The sequence below is a fragment of the Ananas comosus genome, linkage group 15 (assembly GCF_001540865.1).
Source record: "Ananas comosus cultivar F153 linkage group 15, ASM154086v1, whole genome shotgun sequence".
Taxonomy (NCBI): domain Eukaryota; kingdom Viridiplantae; phylum Streptophyta; class Magnoliopsida; order Poales; family Bromeliaceae; genus Ananas; species Ananas comosus.
This window is the reverse complement of record NC_033635.1, coordinates 176,486-196,277: the sequence shown is the minus strand read 5'-3', so window position 1 is coordinate 196,277 and position 19,792 is coordinate 176,486. Positions and strand designations below refer to the sequence as shown.

Sequence of the window (19,792 nt, the reverse complement as noted above, 5' to 3'; positions counted from 1 at the left end):
AGTTACGATGACCCGGTCATTCAACTCATTCGGCAAAATCAGTAATAAAGACATTAAGACAACAGTAAAGCAAAACCAAGTATCGATACAGAATCATCGCTTCAGAGATAGGTTACAATCCGAAATATTTGGTGGCACTGCAAAATCAAGAGGGCAGCCGCAATCAAAGAAAGCCGCACTTAAACAAGATGTTGATCCAGTCCTTTCGTGAATCAAAGCTTCCTATACGATCACAACTACGAAAAAAGAAACACCTCAGGCAACACTAGCTTCTAGTCTCACATAATTATATAACTAGGGCACAAACTAATCCTCATCCATTCCAGCTGGTTGATCTCTTCTTGGGCCACCTGCTGGTTTTGCCATTATGATCTGCCAAAATATATCACGTGTTATTTTCAGTTGGCATCACCAGAAGTGCAGCAGCACAAAATAAAAAAGCAAGAGGAAAAAAAAAAAAAGAGGCCTGCAAATAAGATTGTAGGAAATACAAAACAAAAAAAATCATGGCCGCAAAAATGGGATAGAAACATCAGTTACCTGATCGACCCGCAGAACAGTACAAGCAGCATCAGCAGCATACTTTAGTGCGAAGAATCTGCACAGGGGAACAATTGTACTTAGACGTCATCCCTGATATGAAAATACATAGTATCAAGCATACGGTTGGCAATATATGCAGACAACCATCACAAGAATAACTACGCCTCACATACTTGTGTTGATAGCTTTTACATGCTATATAAAATGATAGGCACAATGGTTTAGTGATTTTATGCCTGTACCAACAAAGCTCATATCAAAATTTTAGATACCAAGGTAGCATGCAATCAAAGTTCATATAGATGATAGTAAGAGTAACACTAGCCTACCTGAAGCACCTTTGCAATCAAATAATTTAAAAAAGCAAGTGAACCAATAAATGTCAGATCAAAATTGTCTCCTCCATAGAGCCATTTCGCTCAATCAAAGTTCCAGAAGGAACAAAATCTGCTAATACCATAACAGAACCTTCCACTAAATAAGCATGATAAAGGATGCAAATAACAAAAACAATGGGGAAAAGACCAGCTTCCTCAAAATCAGCAGAGATCTAAAATAGTAATATTAGCTCATTCATCATCCAAAATATATTGGGAGTATAAGACAGTGGCTTACTTGGTGACATAGAGATCCCAGATTTTCATGGTTGAAACATCCTTACAAGTACCTTCCTCCAAATCAATTCCAACTTTTGTATTTCCAGCGGCATGTTCAGCATACAAGGATGAAATTATTTCCATGGCATTAAGTCCAGCATTTTCAGCAAGGGTCCTTGGCACCATTTCGAAGCTTTCAGCAAATTTTGCAATGGCAAACTTATCCAATCTGCACCAAAGAGTACAAAAATCAGATCATAAGTTTGCAAGCCTGCTATTCAGCAGCAATCAACATTTGTCAAGGACGGTAGGTAGCATAACAGTCCTCAACAATTTCAAGTACATTTGAGTAGATAACTGAGAGTACCCTGTTTCCTTGAGGGAAAACTCATTTAACTTCCTAGCTAATTCAATTTCTGCTGCAGCAGCCCCAGGAATTATCCGGCTATCTCTGCACATTGCCTGGTAAGCATAGAAAATGAAGGGTAAAAACGAAATAGGCAGCACATACTAAGAGAGATGCCAAAAGTAAAAGCCAATCGAAAGCTTTAATCATGTTTAAGATTGAACAATCAAGTTGTCATCATAAGAAAAGACCAAAATTAATAAGAAGAAACAGACCTTGTAAGTATTAACACCATCGTCAACGGCCCTCTCAAGGTCATCTAATATACTGTCAGTGCTACCTCGTAAAACAACTGTAGAAACTGAGTTTCCACCTTCCTCATTTTTCACTATAGTAACCTGTCAAATGAAATGAAACAGAAATGAAATGAAACAGCAGTCAAGACTCGAGAAAACAGGCAATCATATTATAAACCTGCAAAGTAATATGTAAGACTACATACCCGAACACCACCAATTTCCTCCACTGAAATAGAGTCGGCATACCCAAGCTCATCCGGATTTGGTTGGCTAAGTTTAAGCTATTGCATATTCAAGAAGAAATTCCCGTCAGTAAAAAGGCATCATCTGCCAAGAAAACAAATTTAAACAACAATAACTTACAAGAGCAACAGCACCGGTTGTACGGCAGAACCTTCTTAATTCAAACTTTGAGCTGATTTTCAGCACCATGAGCCTGCAAAATAGCATGGCATATCAGTGTCATCAACAAAAATTATTACCTATATTTGATTGCATGTGGCACATTACACTTGAATTGTATAGATTATCCCGCATTACACAAAAATAAAGTATTCATGCAATTTAGGCCAACAACACAACTTCACTTACTTATAACGCTCACAGAAATGTAATGCCATATCACCAACAGCTGCTCCACTCACAACCACATTGGCACCTGAATCAGCAACAGCTTTAATAAGCTCCTCAACCTTAGCTTCCTCAGATTTCGCATAATTCTCTAGCTGCAAAACACATATACAAAGAAACTTCTAATCAGTAAGCTTCATAATATATTTTAAATCATAAGTCTACTGAATATATTAAAAGTCCTTATAAAGCACAAGATAATTTAGAAAGCATCAATGTCTTGAGTTACAGTGAGACTTCGAGGTTAACAGGAAAACAAAGGAACCCTGTTATTGGTTACAAAACTTTTACATATCATACAGGAAAATAGTTCCTGTCACGCAATATTCAAAGTACAATCTTGATTTACATGAGTGAAACATACATAATGTTCCGGCTAGTAGTTATATCAGTAACCACATTTCATATATGAAATCCTTAATTTCCTGCCTTCATGTAATAATTCAAAAAACCTTAAAATTCCCCATCAGTTCAAATGCGAAACATTCATATATAATTAAGCCCTCTAGTATTAACAAATGTTAATTCAACATTTGAAACTCCCTGTGAAAGAAAATTCACTACATTTATTTAAACTAGAAGCCTACCTGCTCAGCATTTTGAATAAGAACAGTTCCCTTGGTTTCTGTTGCTGATGTATCAACACCTCCAGCAAAGACAGCAATCTAAAGAACAGATACATGCATCTTTTGTAAGCCATATTAAGAGCTCGGTATTGAAAGAACGTGAAAGGGGGGAAGGAAAAAATAAAATTCATCTGATATTTAAAGGTTAACACAAAAATCAAAATAAATTTTACCTTTGCCTTCTCCACCCTTTTAATACTCCCAATGGTATCATTTTTCAAAACCATACCCCGGACAACTGTACAGTTGTGTAGGCCACCTCCAAGTAGCTTTGCAACTCGAACATTGTCCACATTGAAGTTCGCAGGATTTTTCGGACAGACTTGAATGCATGCCTGACATGTCACAAAGCATCACGCGCACAATTAAAAACTACGCACTAAAATCACTGATCTATATAGGATCAACATAACTCACATCAGCAATGAGAGGGCACAATATATCTTCCTGTCCATATTGCTTGCTAGCAACAGCAGCTCTCATTCGTAAAACAACTTCATCCTTATTCCTCACATCCATGGTTTCCGACCCTTCCTCTACCAAATCATCTAAAAGTTCCACTGTCTGCTCATTTAATGACAATAAAAAGACATTTATAAAAGAGCATTTTCATAAATACGAATCTAAATTAGCACAACACTTAACAACATAGGAAAAAAAAAAAACCTTATTAATGGCCTTGATATAGCCGCTGATGATTTCACTTGGATGCAGCCCCATCCTAATAAGCTCCTCCGCTTTTTCAAGTAGCTCCCCAGCGAAAGAAATTGTAAGATTAGCCCCATCGCCAATCTCCTCTTGCTGGGCCTTGCTGGCCAGCACCAAGATCTTGGCAGCAGGATGCTGGACTTCAAGTTCATTCACAATCGTTGCGGCATCATTTGTCACAAAGAGCTTGTCCAAATGATTTATTACCATTTTGTTCATCCCTAAGTTAAAAAAAAATAACAACAACAACAACAACATATAAGTAGATAGAAAACAAATCCAATAGACAAACACATGAATGCCGAGAATATTATAGAGACGGAACGAACAAGTGCCTTCTACACTGAAGTAAAGAGTTGGATATAAATGAATGACAAAAAGTACAGGGGAAAAAAGTATAACCTTGCAACTCTCTGTCGATGTAAACTAAATGCAAGAGCATTAATGGAGATTTAGAATTCCTAATTATCAACCAGTATAAACTCAAGAGTGATTAGGCAACATAAAGCTACAGACTTTCAAGCACACACAGATCAAATGATTATATTACAAACTAATGAAATGATTCTTCTCCAAAATCTCAACGATAACCTTAAGCCATCAAAGCAATTTCCTTAAAACTTATGAAGCCCCAGAACGTTTTGCAGATGTCATGTTTCATTTTAGTTTTGAGTAGCAAATGAAGCGCAGAACAATATTAACTCCTAGTCATTTCACTGTACTAAAATCATAGTCCTAACTTACATTATGCCATCAGAGATATCGAATCTTCGCCTTAAGTTTCTCACTCGGATAAAAAATTGCTGAGAACCACGATCTAAACATACTGAAACCTAAACTAAAACCCTAGCTCTCAAATGCGCCACGTTCCAACAATCACAGTGATGCTTCGGAACTACTACCACATCCAAATGTAACGATGGGAAATGCTTGAAGAGAGAGAGAGAGAGAGAGAGAGAGAGAGAGAGAGATCCTAAAGGGATTGATTTGTCAATGAGGGTGGGGGAGAGGGAGGGGTCACCATTGGGGCCGAGGGAGGTGCGCGTGATAACGGAGAGCTCCTTGCAAGCGTCTATGTTCTTGAGGACGGCCTCGTCGAGCCCGGAGAGGTGCTTGTGCCCTTCCTTGAGCATCGCCTGGATCCCGTACGGCTGCATCGGAAAAACCATCTTCGCCACCACCCTTCTCTTCTCTTCTCTTCTCTTCTCTTCCGAAGATCTCAAAGGATGGAGAAGCCTCTCTCTCTCTACGAGGTGAGCGCCGAAACCCTAGAGCTTACTCGCACTGCGATCGGAGAAGGTGAAGAAGAGGGAGAACAAAACCCTTAATGAGAGAAGGGACTAGGCTCTGGCGGAGAGCGGGCGAGAAAAAGTAACTAGAACATTCGAAGCGTCTCACAACAGGCTGGGCCGATCTCCTGTAGCCCAGTTACGGCATCTGATTGACCAGGGATGGACTCTTGTAGCCCAAATGGTGCATTCCAATGGACGAGCCCAAACCTATTGGGTTCAGACGAGGCATTTGTACCCAGAAAAAGACAGGCCCATCCACTGGCCCGAAGTAAAAGTTGATCAATCTGTAACTTCGATTATTATTATTATTTTATTTATTTATTTGATTTCGACACCCGCAAATGCATTGTAAAAACGTAAAGATGTTAACGAAACAATGGATATAAAGACAATTTGAACTTTTTCTGGCATTTTATTATTCTGTGCGCTGATGCATAAGCGCATTCCATAATAAGTGAATAATTTATTCAACAATAAGTGGCAAAGAACTTGATGGTTGGTATCAATCAGATATCTCAAGTTCGAATTCTAGTTGATTCACATTTTTAGTTAAATTTATTTCTAAATGAAATAAACGAAACGGATAGCGTGCTATCTATCTCTCAAACAAAAAAAATAATTTTTTTGATAAAATACAAAATTTAATTTAATTGCTTAAAGTGTAATATCTTTATAACTTCAAGTAACAACTATATCTCTTTACCGATAGTTACAGATGTTAAAAATAACTTCAGGGGTTAGGGTTTAGGGTTTAGGGGTGAAACATCTCTGAGCACCTTGTTTCCAGACATCTACCCTCAAATCGCGAACAAGGAAGCTCGGATATCTCAATGCTGGAACCATAATGGATGGAGATGGCGTTTTATCACTAGAGGCTTCACGGCGCCCCGATTGGCCCACAGCGATAGACAGCTGCAATTACTCAAAGACACACTTTCAAGCAGACACCTGTGCAGGAGACAAGACTCGTTTCGATGGCGAAGAACCACCAATCACCTGTTTTCGGTTAAATTCCATTACCAGTTCATCACAGATGGGGGATGTAGAGATCGGTGGAACCAACATATCTGGACCTTGAAGATTCCAACCAAAATTAGGATCTTCATCTGGACGTTGCTTCGAAAGAGACTTCTCATTTCTAACAGGCTGCTCACCAGAGGCATGTCCGTATATCCGCTTTGTGTGCTATGCGGGGTTCTCCCAGAAAGCTGTGATCATCTTTTCGCTAATTGCATCTTTGTTCGCTTCCTTCTACTCTCTACTGCGGACCTCGATGCATTTCTTGATACCACAGGAGCAGTGTGCAATCTTTGGGCAAAAGTATTGAAAACTCCAAACGACATGTTGAAACTTAAAAGTTTAACTCATCTGGCGGCAACCTGGTGGGTCGTCTGGTCAGATAGAAACTTGGTCATCTTTCGGGACGCACCCCCAAACGCAGTCCACTCGGCGGGACGTATCAACAGTTTGATTTGAGGCTGGAGTATACTGACCTGACCTAACTCTCGTACTAGCTTACTTTGTTTCTTTTCTTCTTTTTTCTTTATCTATGTTTTCTCCTTTTGCCATTTTCGGAGGCCGTCGTTGCTTCCACCCTGTACGCTTAATTCATCCCACTTTATAAATGAAGCAGGTAGCTTGCTACCTTTTTCTCAAAAAAAAAAAAAACTTCATATTACAACAAAAAAAAGGGGACCAATATACTGATGCTGGGTCTTTATCAAATGTAGCTCAAGTTGCTTATCTGCTCCTGCGGCAATCAGATTTATCCTCGTTCTTATTATTATACAGTTATGCGTAAAGCAACGAAATTCATTGGTAAATTAATAATTTTTTAAAGAGAGAGAGAGAGAGAGAGAGAGAGAGAGAGAGAGAGAGAGGAGATCCTCCGCCCATGGAAGATAGAAATAAATAAATAAATGGAGAAAGGGAAATTCATTTATACTTCTGATTACCACATCAGAAAGAATCCATTGTGCTCGTGCCTCCGCATAGCTCAACAGCGACTCCCCACAAAGTTTTGCCACGTCGCCACCGCACCCTCCTGGAGCAGCAAAATAATTGGCGATCGCGGTGCAGGTGCTTAGTAGCTGCGAAACAGCGTATGCTTCTCCCTCCCCGTTCTATTATTCTGGACGCCGTTCGAGGTCGCGAGGAGAGGGGGGGGCGAGAGAGAGAGAGAAGAAGGGGGAGGGTCGGCGACCCAGTGGACGAAACCCTAGCGGTTCTCCAAACTGGGCGAAGAAGAAGAAGAAGAAGAAGGAAAAGAAGAGGAGGAGGAGGAAAGTGCGGCGCATCGGGGGCCGTTCGATCGGATCGGCGCGGTGCATCGGGCGGTGGTTGGGGGGGGAGGAGATCGGATGGCTGAGGAGGAGGAGGGGCGGAGCGAGAGCAGCAACTACACGTCGGAGGACGAGGGGACGGAGGAGTACCGGAGGGGCGGGTATCACGCCGTGCGGATCGGCGATTCCTTCAAGCAGGGCGCCTACGTCGTCCAATCCAAGCTCGGGTGGGGCCACTTCTCCACCGTCTGGCTCGCCTGGGACACCTCCCACTCCGTAAGATACACAATCCAACACCTCCCCTCCCCTCCCCTCCCCTTTCCCCCTTTGCACCAGCGAATCCCACCTCTCGGGGTGTGTAGGATGCCGCGAAGCATCTTACGAATCTGATCTTTCTCGCCGAAAGATATAAAAACAACAAAAACCCTCTCTCATTTTGCTTAGAAATGGATTTAGTATCACAAAAAATTCGATCTTTAGTAGAATATTTTGATCTTGGTTTCTCAAAGGGAGAACTCGTTCTTCGCATTTGCTTAAAGAATGCTCAGTATACATATTTAAGCATTGAAATCGGCTATCCTTTTCTTGGTTGCAGCGATATGTGGCACTCAAAGTGCAGAAGAGTGCGCAGCACTACACTGAAGCAGCAATGGATGAGATAAAGATCCTCAAGCAGATTGCCGACGGTGATCCCAACGATAATCGGTGTGTCGTCAAGCTCCTGGATCACTTCAAGCACTCGGGGCCGAACGGGATTCACGTCTGCATGGTGTTCGAGTTTCTCGGGGACAATCTCCTTACATTGATCAAGTACACGGATTATCGGGGAATTCCTCTTCCGATGGTGAAAGAGATCTGCCGTCACGTTCTAATTGGCCTCGACTACCTCCACCGCGAACTATCAATAATTCACACCGATCTTAAGCCTGAGAACATCCTCCTTGTCTCTTCACTTGACCCTTCCAAGGATCCACGACGCTCTGGGACACCGCCTGTTATTCCAAACGTGAAGACTGACGACCAACCTCCTAAAACCACTGTGTCGACTAACGGCGACCTAACAAGAAACCAGAAGAAGAAGATCAGGCGGAAGGCAAAGCGTGCGGCTGCGGCCACGTCAGTGAGTGGTGCGGCCACTGCTTCTCAGGATGCTGATGTGTCAGAAGATAAGGGGGATTCTAGTGTGATGAATGAAGACGACGGTGGCAGTGGTGGTGGAGAACAGTCTGGCGCAGTGCGAGGCCATAGAAGGGGTAGTAAGGGAATGAGGAGGACGTTGGTTACGGAGGCTGACCTAAGATGCAAGTTGGTGGATTTCGGGAATGCATGCTGGACTTATAAACAGTTCACAAGTGACATCCAGACAAGGCAATACAGGTGCCCTGAGGTGATTCTTGGTTCCAAATATTCTACCTCTGCTGATATGTGGTCGTTCGCATGCATTTGCTTTGAGCTTGCTACTGGAGATGTGCTCTTCGATCCACACAGCGGGGACAATTTTGACAGGGATGAGGTAAAGGACTTGAACTTTCTTGTACGTACAGGGATGATATCCAGACAAGGCAATACAGGTGCTGCGTCTGTCAATAACTTTGACATCTTACACCCTCTTCTCTATTAGAAAGGGCAACAGAGAGATTTACCGGCAATGCCTGAATGGAACATCCTATCTAAGAAATGAGTTGGAACTTTCTTTTGTTTTCATATTTCCGCTAATGATAAAAACAACAACGTAATCCACATGCATCACTACTATTCACCTTCTCCACCGCTCGGGATTCTGGCTTATTATGTCAATTTGTCAAATTTTAGCAACATTTGATTTATTATCTGCAGTATTCTCTGTCTTTATAATGCATTTCTAGTCTTTAGATGAATCGCTTGTTTGCCGTCAAGTATTTGACCTCAGTATTGTAACAACCTGTTGGCCGGCACTAGTTAGAGACATTAGGGGATATATTGTCAACCTCTCTGACTAGTGAATGCACTCAAGTATAGTGGCCTCCACTACTTGGAGAGGGCGGTTGTTTTACAATCTACAGAGCTATGGAAGAGATGATGTCAGTGGGGTTAAGTTGGAGTGAGAATTTAACATCCATCTCACTCAACATCACCAACTCTAAGGAAAGGCTTTTTAGGAGTTTGTTGTGTACGAACTTTAACATCTGTTGGATCAATGTAATACCTAGTAATAGGGGACGCTATGTAATTATCCATTTGAGGCCACTTAGTGCGCTTCTTCCGCGCAACTCTAGTAAGCTGGTGTGCCTTGTTATTGTACTTTAACTGCATTAATGTATGGTGCCACAGGCCCCCATGAGCAAAACCAATGATTTAATCTTGCCTGAATTTGGATGGTTTTAGTGACAGGAAATAAGTTTGGTTTCAGATGCAGTTAGCACAACTCTTCAACCAATCATAAACAATAAACCAATAGAAAACCAATGCAAAATACCCAAACTATATCTGTGTGTAGCTGATTTGGTTGGTGGACTTGTTCTCTTCAATTTTGTGTTGCTTGGCTGGTTATATTTTGCAGAATGCATCATATTACAGTCTTGGGTTATATTTTCAGGACTTCCTGTTTGTTTAGTGGTTTCTTTAGTAAAGTCAGTAATTTTGGTGTACACTTTTGGTGCTAATGTGTGTCAGTTTCTTAATTCTCAAACTATTGGGGTCATCACTTTCAATTCCTTCTATACTCTAATCAAACACGTCCTATTCCCATTGCTACTGACATCTGAGATGTGTTTCCACTTCATGAACATTTCAACTGCTCAGTACTTATCCTGAATAACTACTGTTTCTCGAGTTACTTTGATGCATTATCACTTTCTATTTTGTTGGTTTTACCGCCTTTCCTTCCACATCAGATTATCTTTCTTGCCTCTGTTCTTGCCACTGAAGTTCATTTTTGTCAGCCTGCTATATTTTATGCTTCTGTCATTCTTTCTCTTTCTTTTTGTGGTTAAAGGTGTCTAGTATTTCCTGTATGTTCTGATTCATATGTGTGAAGGTAGTTGCCTGTTTTTCTCATAGAAAGCCTCTACTTTTTGGCATTTGAATCTCTAACTGCTTGTAGAAGTACCTTTACAGCACAGATTCGTCGTGTCAGTGCCACACAGCCCTCTAAGATAAAGAGCTACATAGCCCCATGTTGGTCCAGCAATAATCACAGTGGCTTATGTTATCACTAGGCTACATGTTATCAATATAATGAGTGTTTTCAGCTGTCTGTTTGTTTTTGTCATTTATTTTTCCAAGATTTACGCTTATAATAATACATCCAGTGCTGAGAAACTCTTGGAAGACAATCAGATCTTGAGGTTCTTGAAACGTACTTGGTGGATTAAACATTAACATGATAACGACCTTCTGACAATCAGCAGTGTAATTAGGCCTACTTACGCATCTAAACATGTAGAGGAGGTGAGGCTATCTTGCAATTGCCTTTGTGAAGCTACACTATATGCAGCAACCTGAGGCCAGCAACTTTAACCCCTGCCAACTGATTCTAACTATAGATCAAGGTAGTCATATTTTTGCCATTTAAGACCAAATGTAACTGTGTTTCATTTGGCGCTGACATGGGGGACTCATAATGCTGTCTGGCCTCGTGCTGTACACTAATCATCTGCTGGGCAAATAAGCTGCCTATATATGATTTGCATTATAACATCGGCATATTGTTTTGTTAGGACGTGAAAATATTTTCCTACACTGCCTGTATAAGCGATAATAATTCTTTTTTAATGCTATGCAGGATCACCTCGCACTGATGATGGAACTGCTTGGAATGATGCCTCGCAAGGTAAATCATCTTTTCTTTAGCCTTCTAAGGAAGTCTCCTTAATAAGCATTGGAAAAATGATAATATGAAACTTTTGCTGTGACGGAAAGTTGGAATGAGATTATGAGCCCCAAAGCCAAATTCTCTGAGGGTGAAGCTTTTGCTTTTGTTATAGAGGAAGTGTTTGGAATTATTGATGAAAACGATGTTAATTCTTTTTCACTCAGCAGCACTTTTGTAGCAGCTCTAGCAAGGCCAAAGCATTAATTCATGTATTACTGTTCTCTCGCAGATAGCCTTGGGCGGCCGATACTCTCGCGAGTTTTTCAACCGGTACGGCGATTTGCGGCACATTCGCCGCCTGAGATTCTGGCCCCTCAACAAGGTACTCATGGAGAAATACGAGTTCGGCGAGCAGGATGCAAACGACATGGCCGACTTTCTTGCCCCTATACTAGACTTTGTTCCAGAGAAGCGGCCCACTGCCGCCCAATTGCTTACCCACCCATGGATCAATGCTGGGCCTTTGACTTGTGAACCAAGGTCTCAGCCCGAACCAACCCAGCCGTCAGTGGACGGTGTTTCTGAGAAGCAAAAGAAGGAGAAAGAGGAGCGAGATGCGATGGCAGTGGGGATAGGAAATATTGCAATTGACGGAACTGCAAAAGTGGGAAAAGATTCTCCAGCTGGCAGTAAGGTGGGAAAGGCAGTTGTTACATCTTCGAGGTAGGTTTTGTTTTGTTGCATTTGGCCTTTAGATGGAAGCTTTTTCAGTTGTTTGTATCTTGGATGAGTGGATGGCTGGCTATACCTTTCGGTTTTTGATTGTTTTAGGTATGGATGTAAAATGGAAAATTTTAGGTGTATGTTAGCATTCAGTTGGGGTTACTAAGACTGTTCCCCTTTTGACTAAGGACCTCTACTTATTTTATGAGGAGTTCAGATTCTTGAGATTCTTTTGAATTGAATTCAATTGAAAGCCCCAGTTTTGGAGGTCTTTCCCCCCTCTTCGATCCGTGGATTGATTTGACAGCGGTATAAATTTTGTTTTTAAATTGAGTTATGATCAGAACAATAGATTGCCAGAATAATATATCAAAATGCAATTGCCTTTTCATGGTGAAACTATTAAATTTGAAGATACTGAAACAGCTTTCCATTAATCATACTACAATAGTTTTCATTAATCCTACTGTAATAGGTTTGATCACCACTGCTTGCGCTGTTATCTTCTTTGGGCATGGAAGCTTTTGCGGAACTAGCTTTCCACTTCTATTTATAACTTTGGCATCTTACCAATGAGTTGTAAACCACCAACATCAAATCCAACGCTGAAAATCTTAGATGTGTTAAAGCTAAATTTAGGTAATGAGTTAAAAGAGCCAACCAATCAATTCTGCTAAAAAATCGCTTCAAACTTGTAGAGGATGTTCATTCTAAGAAGATCTTTCCAAAACGGACACCATTAATGAACATGCGGTTATTGAAGAGTTTGGAATAGCAAACTGAATAAAATTAGCCAATCCTTCCAAGTAGTTCTGCATTGTCACCGTTGCTAACCTTGGAAGTCGTAGCTCTTCTCCTGCTGATTCTCGAGTCTGAAGTACACATTGAAAGCATAAGATGCATTTCCTTCGGCACCGCAACTGTTGTATGTTGAAACATAGCCAAGCGAAGTGCAATCTGCATAATTGCGCTCGAATAGCATGTTTTCTCCAATCTTACTGAGATCTTTAGCATTTGGGTACAACAGCATGCACCATTTCTCAGGCAAATACTCCACACATTCTTCGCCCCAGCAAGGTGCTTCAGATGACAATTGTAGAACCTCGCAGCATAGCTCATCTTTGCATTTATCTCTCCATCAGCAGACCAAACCATCTTCCCCTGTGATGATCGGCATGTTGCTGAAGCTGATTTTCTTCAGAGCAGAGACCAAGGTATCAAAATTGGCATCATTCATCAAACACACCATTATATAAACTCCATAGTCAATGATTGCAGTTGGTGTGCCGTCAAAGAAAGCGAAGTCCAAGCGTCAGTCATTAAGGAACATCAGGGCAGAGTTTATGAAGGAACTAATATTCTCTCTCTCTCTCTCTCTCTCTCTCTCTCTCTCTCTCTCTCTATATATATATATAAGGTACCCATTTGGCTTTTGTAAGAAAATTTACAGCCGTTTTACCCATCAGCCCATTAAGGAACAGCAGGGCAGAGTCCAACTCCTGGCTGATCGAAAGAAGCCAGCACAGTGGGAGTTCACAACAGTCGGGTAAAAGGAAAGCAATTATAACTGTGGGAACCAAGAAATCAAACTGGTGAGTAATGAGGAAAACCAGCCCTCCATTACTGAATAACTATCTTTTCACACCAACACAACACACACACACACCCTAAACCCTAAACCCTAAACACACAGTTAACTAAGGCTTCTTGAAGCAAATCTAGCATTGTGGATGCTTTCTGTTTTAGTTCAACTACATCAAAGCCATATCTCGAAATAAAGTACAATAAAGCAAATCAAAACCCCTCAGGACACAGGTTTCACCCAAGTTACCTTTTATATTGGCTGCCGCACCTCAGACTGAAAAATCGGACAACAAAAAATAATATTCAAATAAATATACACAAAAAGGAATGCAAGGAACCAGCAGATTTGCCATACTTATTATCAACTTCCTGAAGCAATTGTTGTAAGTCATGTACAAATAATCCTGACAGAGTCTCTGGAATAAACAGATAAATAGGACGGACAGCAGGTGCAAAGCTAGGACAAACAGATACTGATAAAAGAGGAACCACACAATGAATATATTTAATCTAAAGGGCCAGAATGAAATAATGATGAAATTTGGCGCAAACGGGATATGACAGAGATAGGCGACCTTTTCGCTTAAGAATGAGCCAGCCTCTTGACAATAGAGGCCATATACTTGCCCTGGTGCTCAGCAAGAGAGAGCTCCGTCTCGCTAGGTTGCCTTGAGCCATCACCAGCAAAAACTCCGGCACCGTATGGAGAACCTCCTCTAATGTCGTCCATCTTGAACATTCCCGCTCCAAAGGTATAACCAATAGGAACAAAGAGCATTCCATGGTGGGCTAATTGGGTGATTGCAGTCCAACTGTAGAAGGAAGAAAATGACAGTACATACGCGTTACCGACGATACTTATATTGCAAAGTTCACACTTTGAACTAATGTCAAAAAAACCACACTTAATATGGCTTATGGTACAGCACAAGTCAGTCACAAATCTGCATTATTACATTGTACTCTAGAAAACTTCACATTTCTAAAATAGACGGTGATAAGCAAGAATTTACTACACACAAAGCATCAAATTATCCTCGTAGAATTCAAATGTAGTGGAATATGTACTGTTATAATGTATTTTCATAAACAATTAATTTGGCGATGCATCCTCAGAAAGTTACTGCTTTCCAGCGTGTGTTCATTTTCAACAGTAATAATCATAGTAGGGCTACTTATGCTGCAGCCGCAAGCTTCTCTAGATCCTTACCCACAGCTAGATTATAACTGATTAATTTTGGCATTCCTACGATCGTTAAATGACGACATCAAAAGAAAAACATCAGCACAACCAGTAACCAGAACCTCAAGTCCTCAACTAAGATTTTAGAAGTAAAAATCTTGTGCTTAACACGCCAAATTTGCTTAGCAATCTCCTCAGCAATGTTTCTCCCACGCCCACTTTTAGGCATATCGCTATTTCGAATCATTTTTACTGCCCCTCCCTCACAGTGATACTTCATCTACTCTCATGCCTTAGGCAACTAGCATTAGGTAGTCCGAATCAGTCATTTCTGCACTCTATCTATTAACTGTTCTCCACGTATCTAAGAAATCCCCATAGTTTTCTCATTGTTGTTGGGCATGTCCAAACATCATCTAGCAACTCTGCCACTTCCCATCCAGATTAGAAACCTGCAAGTCTCCCTCAAAAAGTATCGCGGTACGGGGTGAAATGGACATAGTGTGTGGGACCTAAAGTGTTGTGGTACGAAGTGAAATGGACATAGTGTGTAGACCTTGAATCTATCAACAAACAGGGTAATAAGAAACAAGCTGCTGGGCATTGTTTGTAACCATATAATGTTGATTCTCATTTTGATCTCAATTCGGAGATCTATTTACAAAAACATGCAGCGCTGCCGACAAAAAATCTTAAAACGGATGCATTACACCCTACATGTAAAAATGTTTCATCAAACAATGGTACTTTGGGGGCTTCAAATTGCGTTTCTTTTGTTCCCCAAACAACCAAAAACAAAAGGGTGAGCCTTGAGACCAGGCATTTCATGAGCCGCATCACAAGGAGAAGACTTTCCACGACGACATATCGGTGTAGAGCTGGACATTGGAAGGAAGGAAGACATAGGTTCGTTGTTTGATGCAATGACAACAGATAAAAATTGTGGTTGGTGAATGTTCGAATAATGGAAATAATAATTCAACCATGCATATCCATCAATTCCACGAAAACCTTATTGTTTGTTGCACTCGGAAGCAAAATTAATTTAGGAATTTAGGAGGAGGAAAAAAAAGAATCATAATCTTACGCAGTGGTTTCCTGTCCTCCTCCCTGGGTGCCGGTGCTGACGAAGAAACCGGCAGGCTTGCCGGCCAGCTTCTGCTCCCTCCAGAGCTGCCCGGTGGAATCGAAGAAGGCCTTCATCTGCGCGGCCATCGCCCCGAAGCGCGTGGGGAAGCCGAAGAGCAGCCCGTCGGCCTCCACCAGCTCCAGTGCGGTGATGACCGGGATCTGCGGATCCTTGGGGGGCGCCTTCATCTGCTCCAGCACCTCCGCAGGGAGCGTCTCGGCGACGCGGTAGAGGGCGGCCTCCACCCCCTCGATGCTCTCCGCGCCCTTCTTCATCCGCCTCGCCAGGGCCTCAACGTGCCCGTACATGGAGTAGAACACGATGAACACCTTCAGCTTCAGATCCGACGCCGGAGCAGCAGCCGCAGCCGCGGGAGTTTCGGCGGCATCGGTGCTGCTCGCGGGGCTCTTCTGATCGGCGGTGATGGGAGCGTCCCCCGCCGCCAAAGTGTTGCCGGTTGCCACGGCCGGCTGCCGCTTCTTGCTCGGTACGCAACCTCCTCCTTTCCCCATTACAGATCTCAATCTATCTATCTATCTATCTACCTATCTATCTATACGATCTCATCAACTGGTCAAAATAACAAATGAAAGAGAGAGAGAGAGATGTTAGGTTACAACAACAAGAACAACGAAAATAAAAAAAAAAAAAAAACGCACCTTTTTAGGTCTAGAGGGTATCAGCGGGAGATGGCTCGAATTGTCACCCAAATGAAGCGTTCTCTCTACAAAATCTGCCGCTTTTTCCCCGAATTCTGCTTCCGATTTCTGCAGGAATTAAGTCTAAATCTCTCACGGGAATCAAAATTTTGCCCGCTTTTAATCCGGAACCAAAGCAACACAATCTCCTGGAAGGAAATGGAGTGAATTCCTCCGGCGGAATTCGCCAATCCTCTCAGAAAATGACCTCTTGAAGAACCCCAGAAAAAAGAAAAAAAATGAAATAAAATCTCCCTTTCAGTCCCCTGGAACAAATTAAAAAGGGACAAGTAGCAACTAATTAATTTCGGTAACTAAAAATTCAAACTTTGAACCTTGTAACGAAAACAACAAGGCGACTCGAAATCTCCACGCAAAAGAGACGCTTACAGCGATGGTTCTCTCCTACCCCCGCCACCCACCTTTCCGGAGATCCCAATAATGAAAAGTCGCAGCTTCTTCCCACTAATCCAACCTCTATCTATCGCTCTGTTGTCTCTTCCCAGTTCTCACTCGCGGGCATTATTTTTCTTTCCTCGCTGTCTCCTTGCTGGCTTCCAGAAGCCCTGGACGAGGACGACCCGACCCTCCTTGTCAGACTCAGACTTCGGTTGGTCGTCACCTGCGACCGAAACCAAATGAATCAGCTGTTCCTGTTCGGCTCGCTGCGAGAAAAGCCGATGCGCCAGTTCATATCTAAATGCTGAGATCCACCTCCTCCTCAGATGCCACGTATGGAGTCTGCGTTACATGACCTAAACGAGCCGGAAAGTGACGTCAACTTCGCACGCTTTGTGGGCCCCGCCTTTATTTCGATCTCCTCTCAGAATCTCTCTTACTTTCTGGGCCTTTTCTTTTCCAACTGCCCAGAGTCAAAGCTTCGTTGGACTTCACCAATGAGGAGCCCAATATCAGCGACTCCACCGTGTCCCTGTGGGAAACAGGAAAAAAAAAACTAAAAAAAAAAACTATTTAAAAATAGTCCGTTGCATTCATGTGCCCGAGCGAGCATGGAAGTTAATGCTGGTTGGTTAATTTGAGGGCAGCACATAAACATAAATATAAATATAAATATAAATATAAATATTCATTTCTCCCGAGCGTCTACGCAAAGGTGAATCAAGTAACTATTATTATTCAACTAATGTCAGATGACGCTTGGCTCCATTCCTTCACATTCCATGAGTTAGTTTTTAAATTCTTCGAGCAGCACAAACTACGTACCACCGAGTTGCCATTTTCTAATCTTTATCCCAAAAAATAAAAAATAGCAGACCTCCACCTTCGACTTGAGAGAAAGAGAAAAAAGAGAAGACGTAATCTATTGTGAAGAGAAGAAGGCAACAAAAGTGTAATATAATTTAGGAATTTAACCCACGCAAGAGAGGATTACCTGACTTTGACTGGGTGAAAGGGCGTGCCCAAGGAACAAGAGAGGTGAAAAGGCAATATCCCGTCTAATCAAACCTGGCGACCGAAGAAATACTCAGAGTTGAACTAAGCTAGACCTGGCTCCAGACCTCATATCGGGACTGATTTTCGTTTTTTTTCCTTTCTTTTTTAACAGGGAAGGCTTGGATCGGGTCAGGCCCAGAAAAAAAAAATAGTCCATAGATATTGTCAGACGGAAGTAAGCATCAAAACATTAAAATTTTGGGCAGGTTCATACAAATCAGAAAAAAAAAAAAATGTGGGGTCCAGCCCAACATTTTCCCTACCTTGCTGTTTTGAAGGCCTGTCCCGATCCAATGTTCTCGGGCCGACCCACAGAAATAATAGGACCGAACGGGGCCGGTTTTCGCGTTAGATCGCGGATTTTTGTTTCTGCTCCTTTCTCCGCCAGTAGGAGAATAGACTGCTCTTCCAAGCGTCGCTTCCGCAGTCGCTGGAAGAGCGATTGCCGTGGTCGTGTGTTCTTCTTCCTTCTTTCTTTTGTGTTTTTTTGGGGGGACTCCTTGTCTGCGTTCTGACTCTTCAACTCTGTGTGTTTGGCTTCTCTTCACTTTTTTAGGACATGACATTTTTTTGAAAGCTCTTTTTTCTTTTTCTTTTTCTTTTTCTTCCGAACGATCTATCTGAGATGTCAATTTTTTTTTTTTAAAAAAAAAACATAGCATGCTACTTGCTTCGTTTATTTTTTTAAAAATAAATTTAGTTGAAAATATAAATTAATTAGGATTTGNAGAAAAAGATAGCATGCTACTTGCTTCGTTTATTTTTTTAAAAATAAATTTAGTTGAAAATATAAATTAATTAGGATTTGAATTTGAGACCTTAGTACCACTTGCACTAAAAGACGATCGGTCTCATACTCTCATCTGTCAATTTTTAATGTAGTTTAATGTGGATTTGACATAGAATAATTAAGATTCCAACATCGCTTCTTCTGGGAAAATAATCGGGAGAGATTTACTGTATAATGGTCCAAAGCCAGGCCCAGCGTAAGGGACGAGTGGGGCAAGGAGCCCATGATGATAAAAGGAAAGGAGTTCCAGAAAAGCTAGCTAAGTAATAAGCCGGTAAATCACTACTACCTCTACCTGGGACGAAAGAAGGGAACTGAAATGTAATAAACATGCGTCAGTGTACCTAACAACTGTTGCAAGTAGATCGAACTACGTGGAAACTGACGGTATCACTCGAAGGACTTCGCTGCAGAAAAATAAATAAATAAATAAATAGTTTTTAAAAAATAAAAAATAAATAAATAGTTTTAAGGAAAAAATCTCTTTTGCTGGATGAGGTAGCCCATTGAGTTACATCATTTAGGCTCCGTTTGGTTGGAAAACTAAATTTTGGAGAACAACTTTTGTTGTTTCTGAGAACAGAAGATATTTCGGTACAAGATAGAACAGTTGTAAATTTGTGTCTGGATGCATTCGAGGATATTCTAGAAGATATCCTTAATAGCGTTTGGATAAAAAGTCTAGAACAACGTCTAAATATATTTTTAAAAATAAAATAATTAATTTATATTAGTATATTTTATATAAAATTATTTATAAAATTATTTCATATAGTAATTTATAATATAATATTTTATGTAAGAATCTAATTTAAAATAATATATTTTATTTTATTATATATAATAATTTATTTTATGTAATAATTTATTTTATATAATTTATTCATAATATATTAATGAATAAAGTATAATACTAACAATATCCCTATATTTTTAATTAATAATTAGTATAAATTTCAATACAAATAAAAAATATATATATAATTAAATATTAAAGTATAAATGATAGAGTTTAATAAAATAAAAAATATATCAAATTTAATTAATTTATATTATATAATAAAATTTAAGTATAAATATATTATCATAAAAATTTAAGTATAAATTTCAATACA

At 40.8% G+C, this 19,792-nt stretch overlaps 3 protein-coding genes across 5 annotated transcripts; 1 reads left to right on the top strand and 2 right to left on the bottom strand.

Annotated features, from left to right (window-relative positions):
• Positions 29 to 5,100, bottom strand: LOC109721797 (T-complex protein 1 subunit theta-like). The gene is made up of 13 exons (XM_020249590.1): positions 4,770 to 5,100; positions 3,707 to 3,969; positions 3,458 to 3,604; positions 3,214 to 3,375; positions 3,002 to 3,079; positions 2,376 to 2,509; positions 2,148 to 2,220; positions 1,988 to 2,065; positions 1,761 to 1,883; positions 1,507 to 1,601; positions 1,159 to 1,368; positions 541 to 598; positions 29 to 372 (listed from the first exon to the last, which is right to left on the bottom strand). Exons 1-13 carry the CDS (start codon positions 4,915 to 4,917, stop codon positions 307 to 309), a joined length of 1,635 nt encoding a protein of 544 aa, XP_020105179.1. The 5' UTR covers positions 4,918 to 5,100; the 3' UTR covers positions 29 to 306.
• Positions 6,970 to 12,122, top strand: LOC109721562 (serine/threonine-protein kinase SRPK-like). The gene is made up of 4 exons (XM_020249228.1): positions 6,970 to 7,598; positions 7,918 to 8,835; positions 11,086 to 11,133; positions 11,405 to 12,122. The coding sequence occupies exons 1-4, from the start codon at positions 7,401 to 7,403 to the stop codon at positions 11,840 to 11,842; spliced, it is 1,602 nt and encodes a 533-aa protein (XP_020104817.1). The 5' UTR covers positions 6,970 to 7,400; the 3' UTR covers positions 11,843 to 12,122.
• LOC109721786 (probable NAD(P)H dehydrogenase (quinone) FQR1-like 2) lies at positions 13,436 to 17,335 on the bottom strand. 3 transcript variants are annotated; one of them, XM_020249569.1, is made up of 4 exons: positions 16,768 to 17,335; positions 16,394 to 16,642; positions 15,693 to 16,304; positions 13,436 to 14,234 (listed from the first exon to the last, which is right to left on the bottom strand). In XM_020249569.1, exons 3-4 carry the CDS (start codon positions 16,244 to 16,246, stop codon positions 14,006 to 14,008), a joined length of 783 nt encoding a protein of 260 aa, XP_020105158.1. In that variant the 5' UTR covers positions 16,247 to 16,304; positions 16,394 to 16,642; positions 16,768 to 17,335; the 3' UTR covers positions 13,436 to 14,005. The 3 variants fall into 3 exon arrangements, with proteins under 3 accessions (XP_020105158.1, XP_020105159.1, XP_020105160.1); XM_020249570.1 differs by having other exon boundaries at positions 16,394 to 16,698; positions 16,823 to 17,335; XM_020249571.1 differs by having other exon boundaries at positions 16,394 to 16,698; positions 16,855 to 17,335.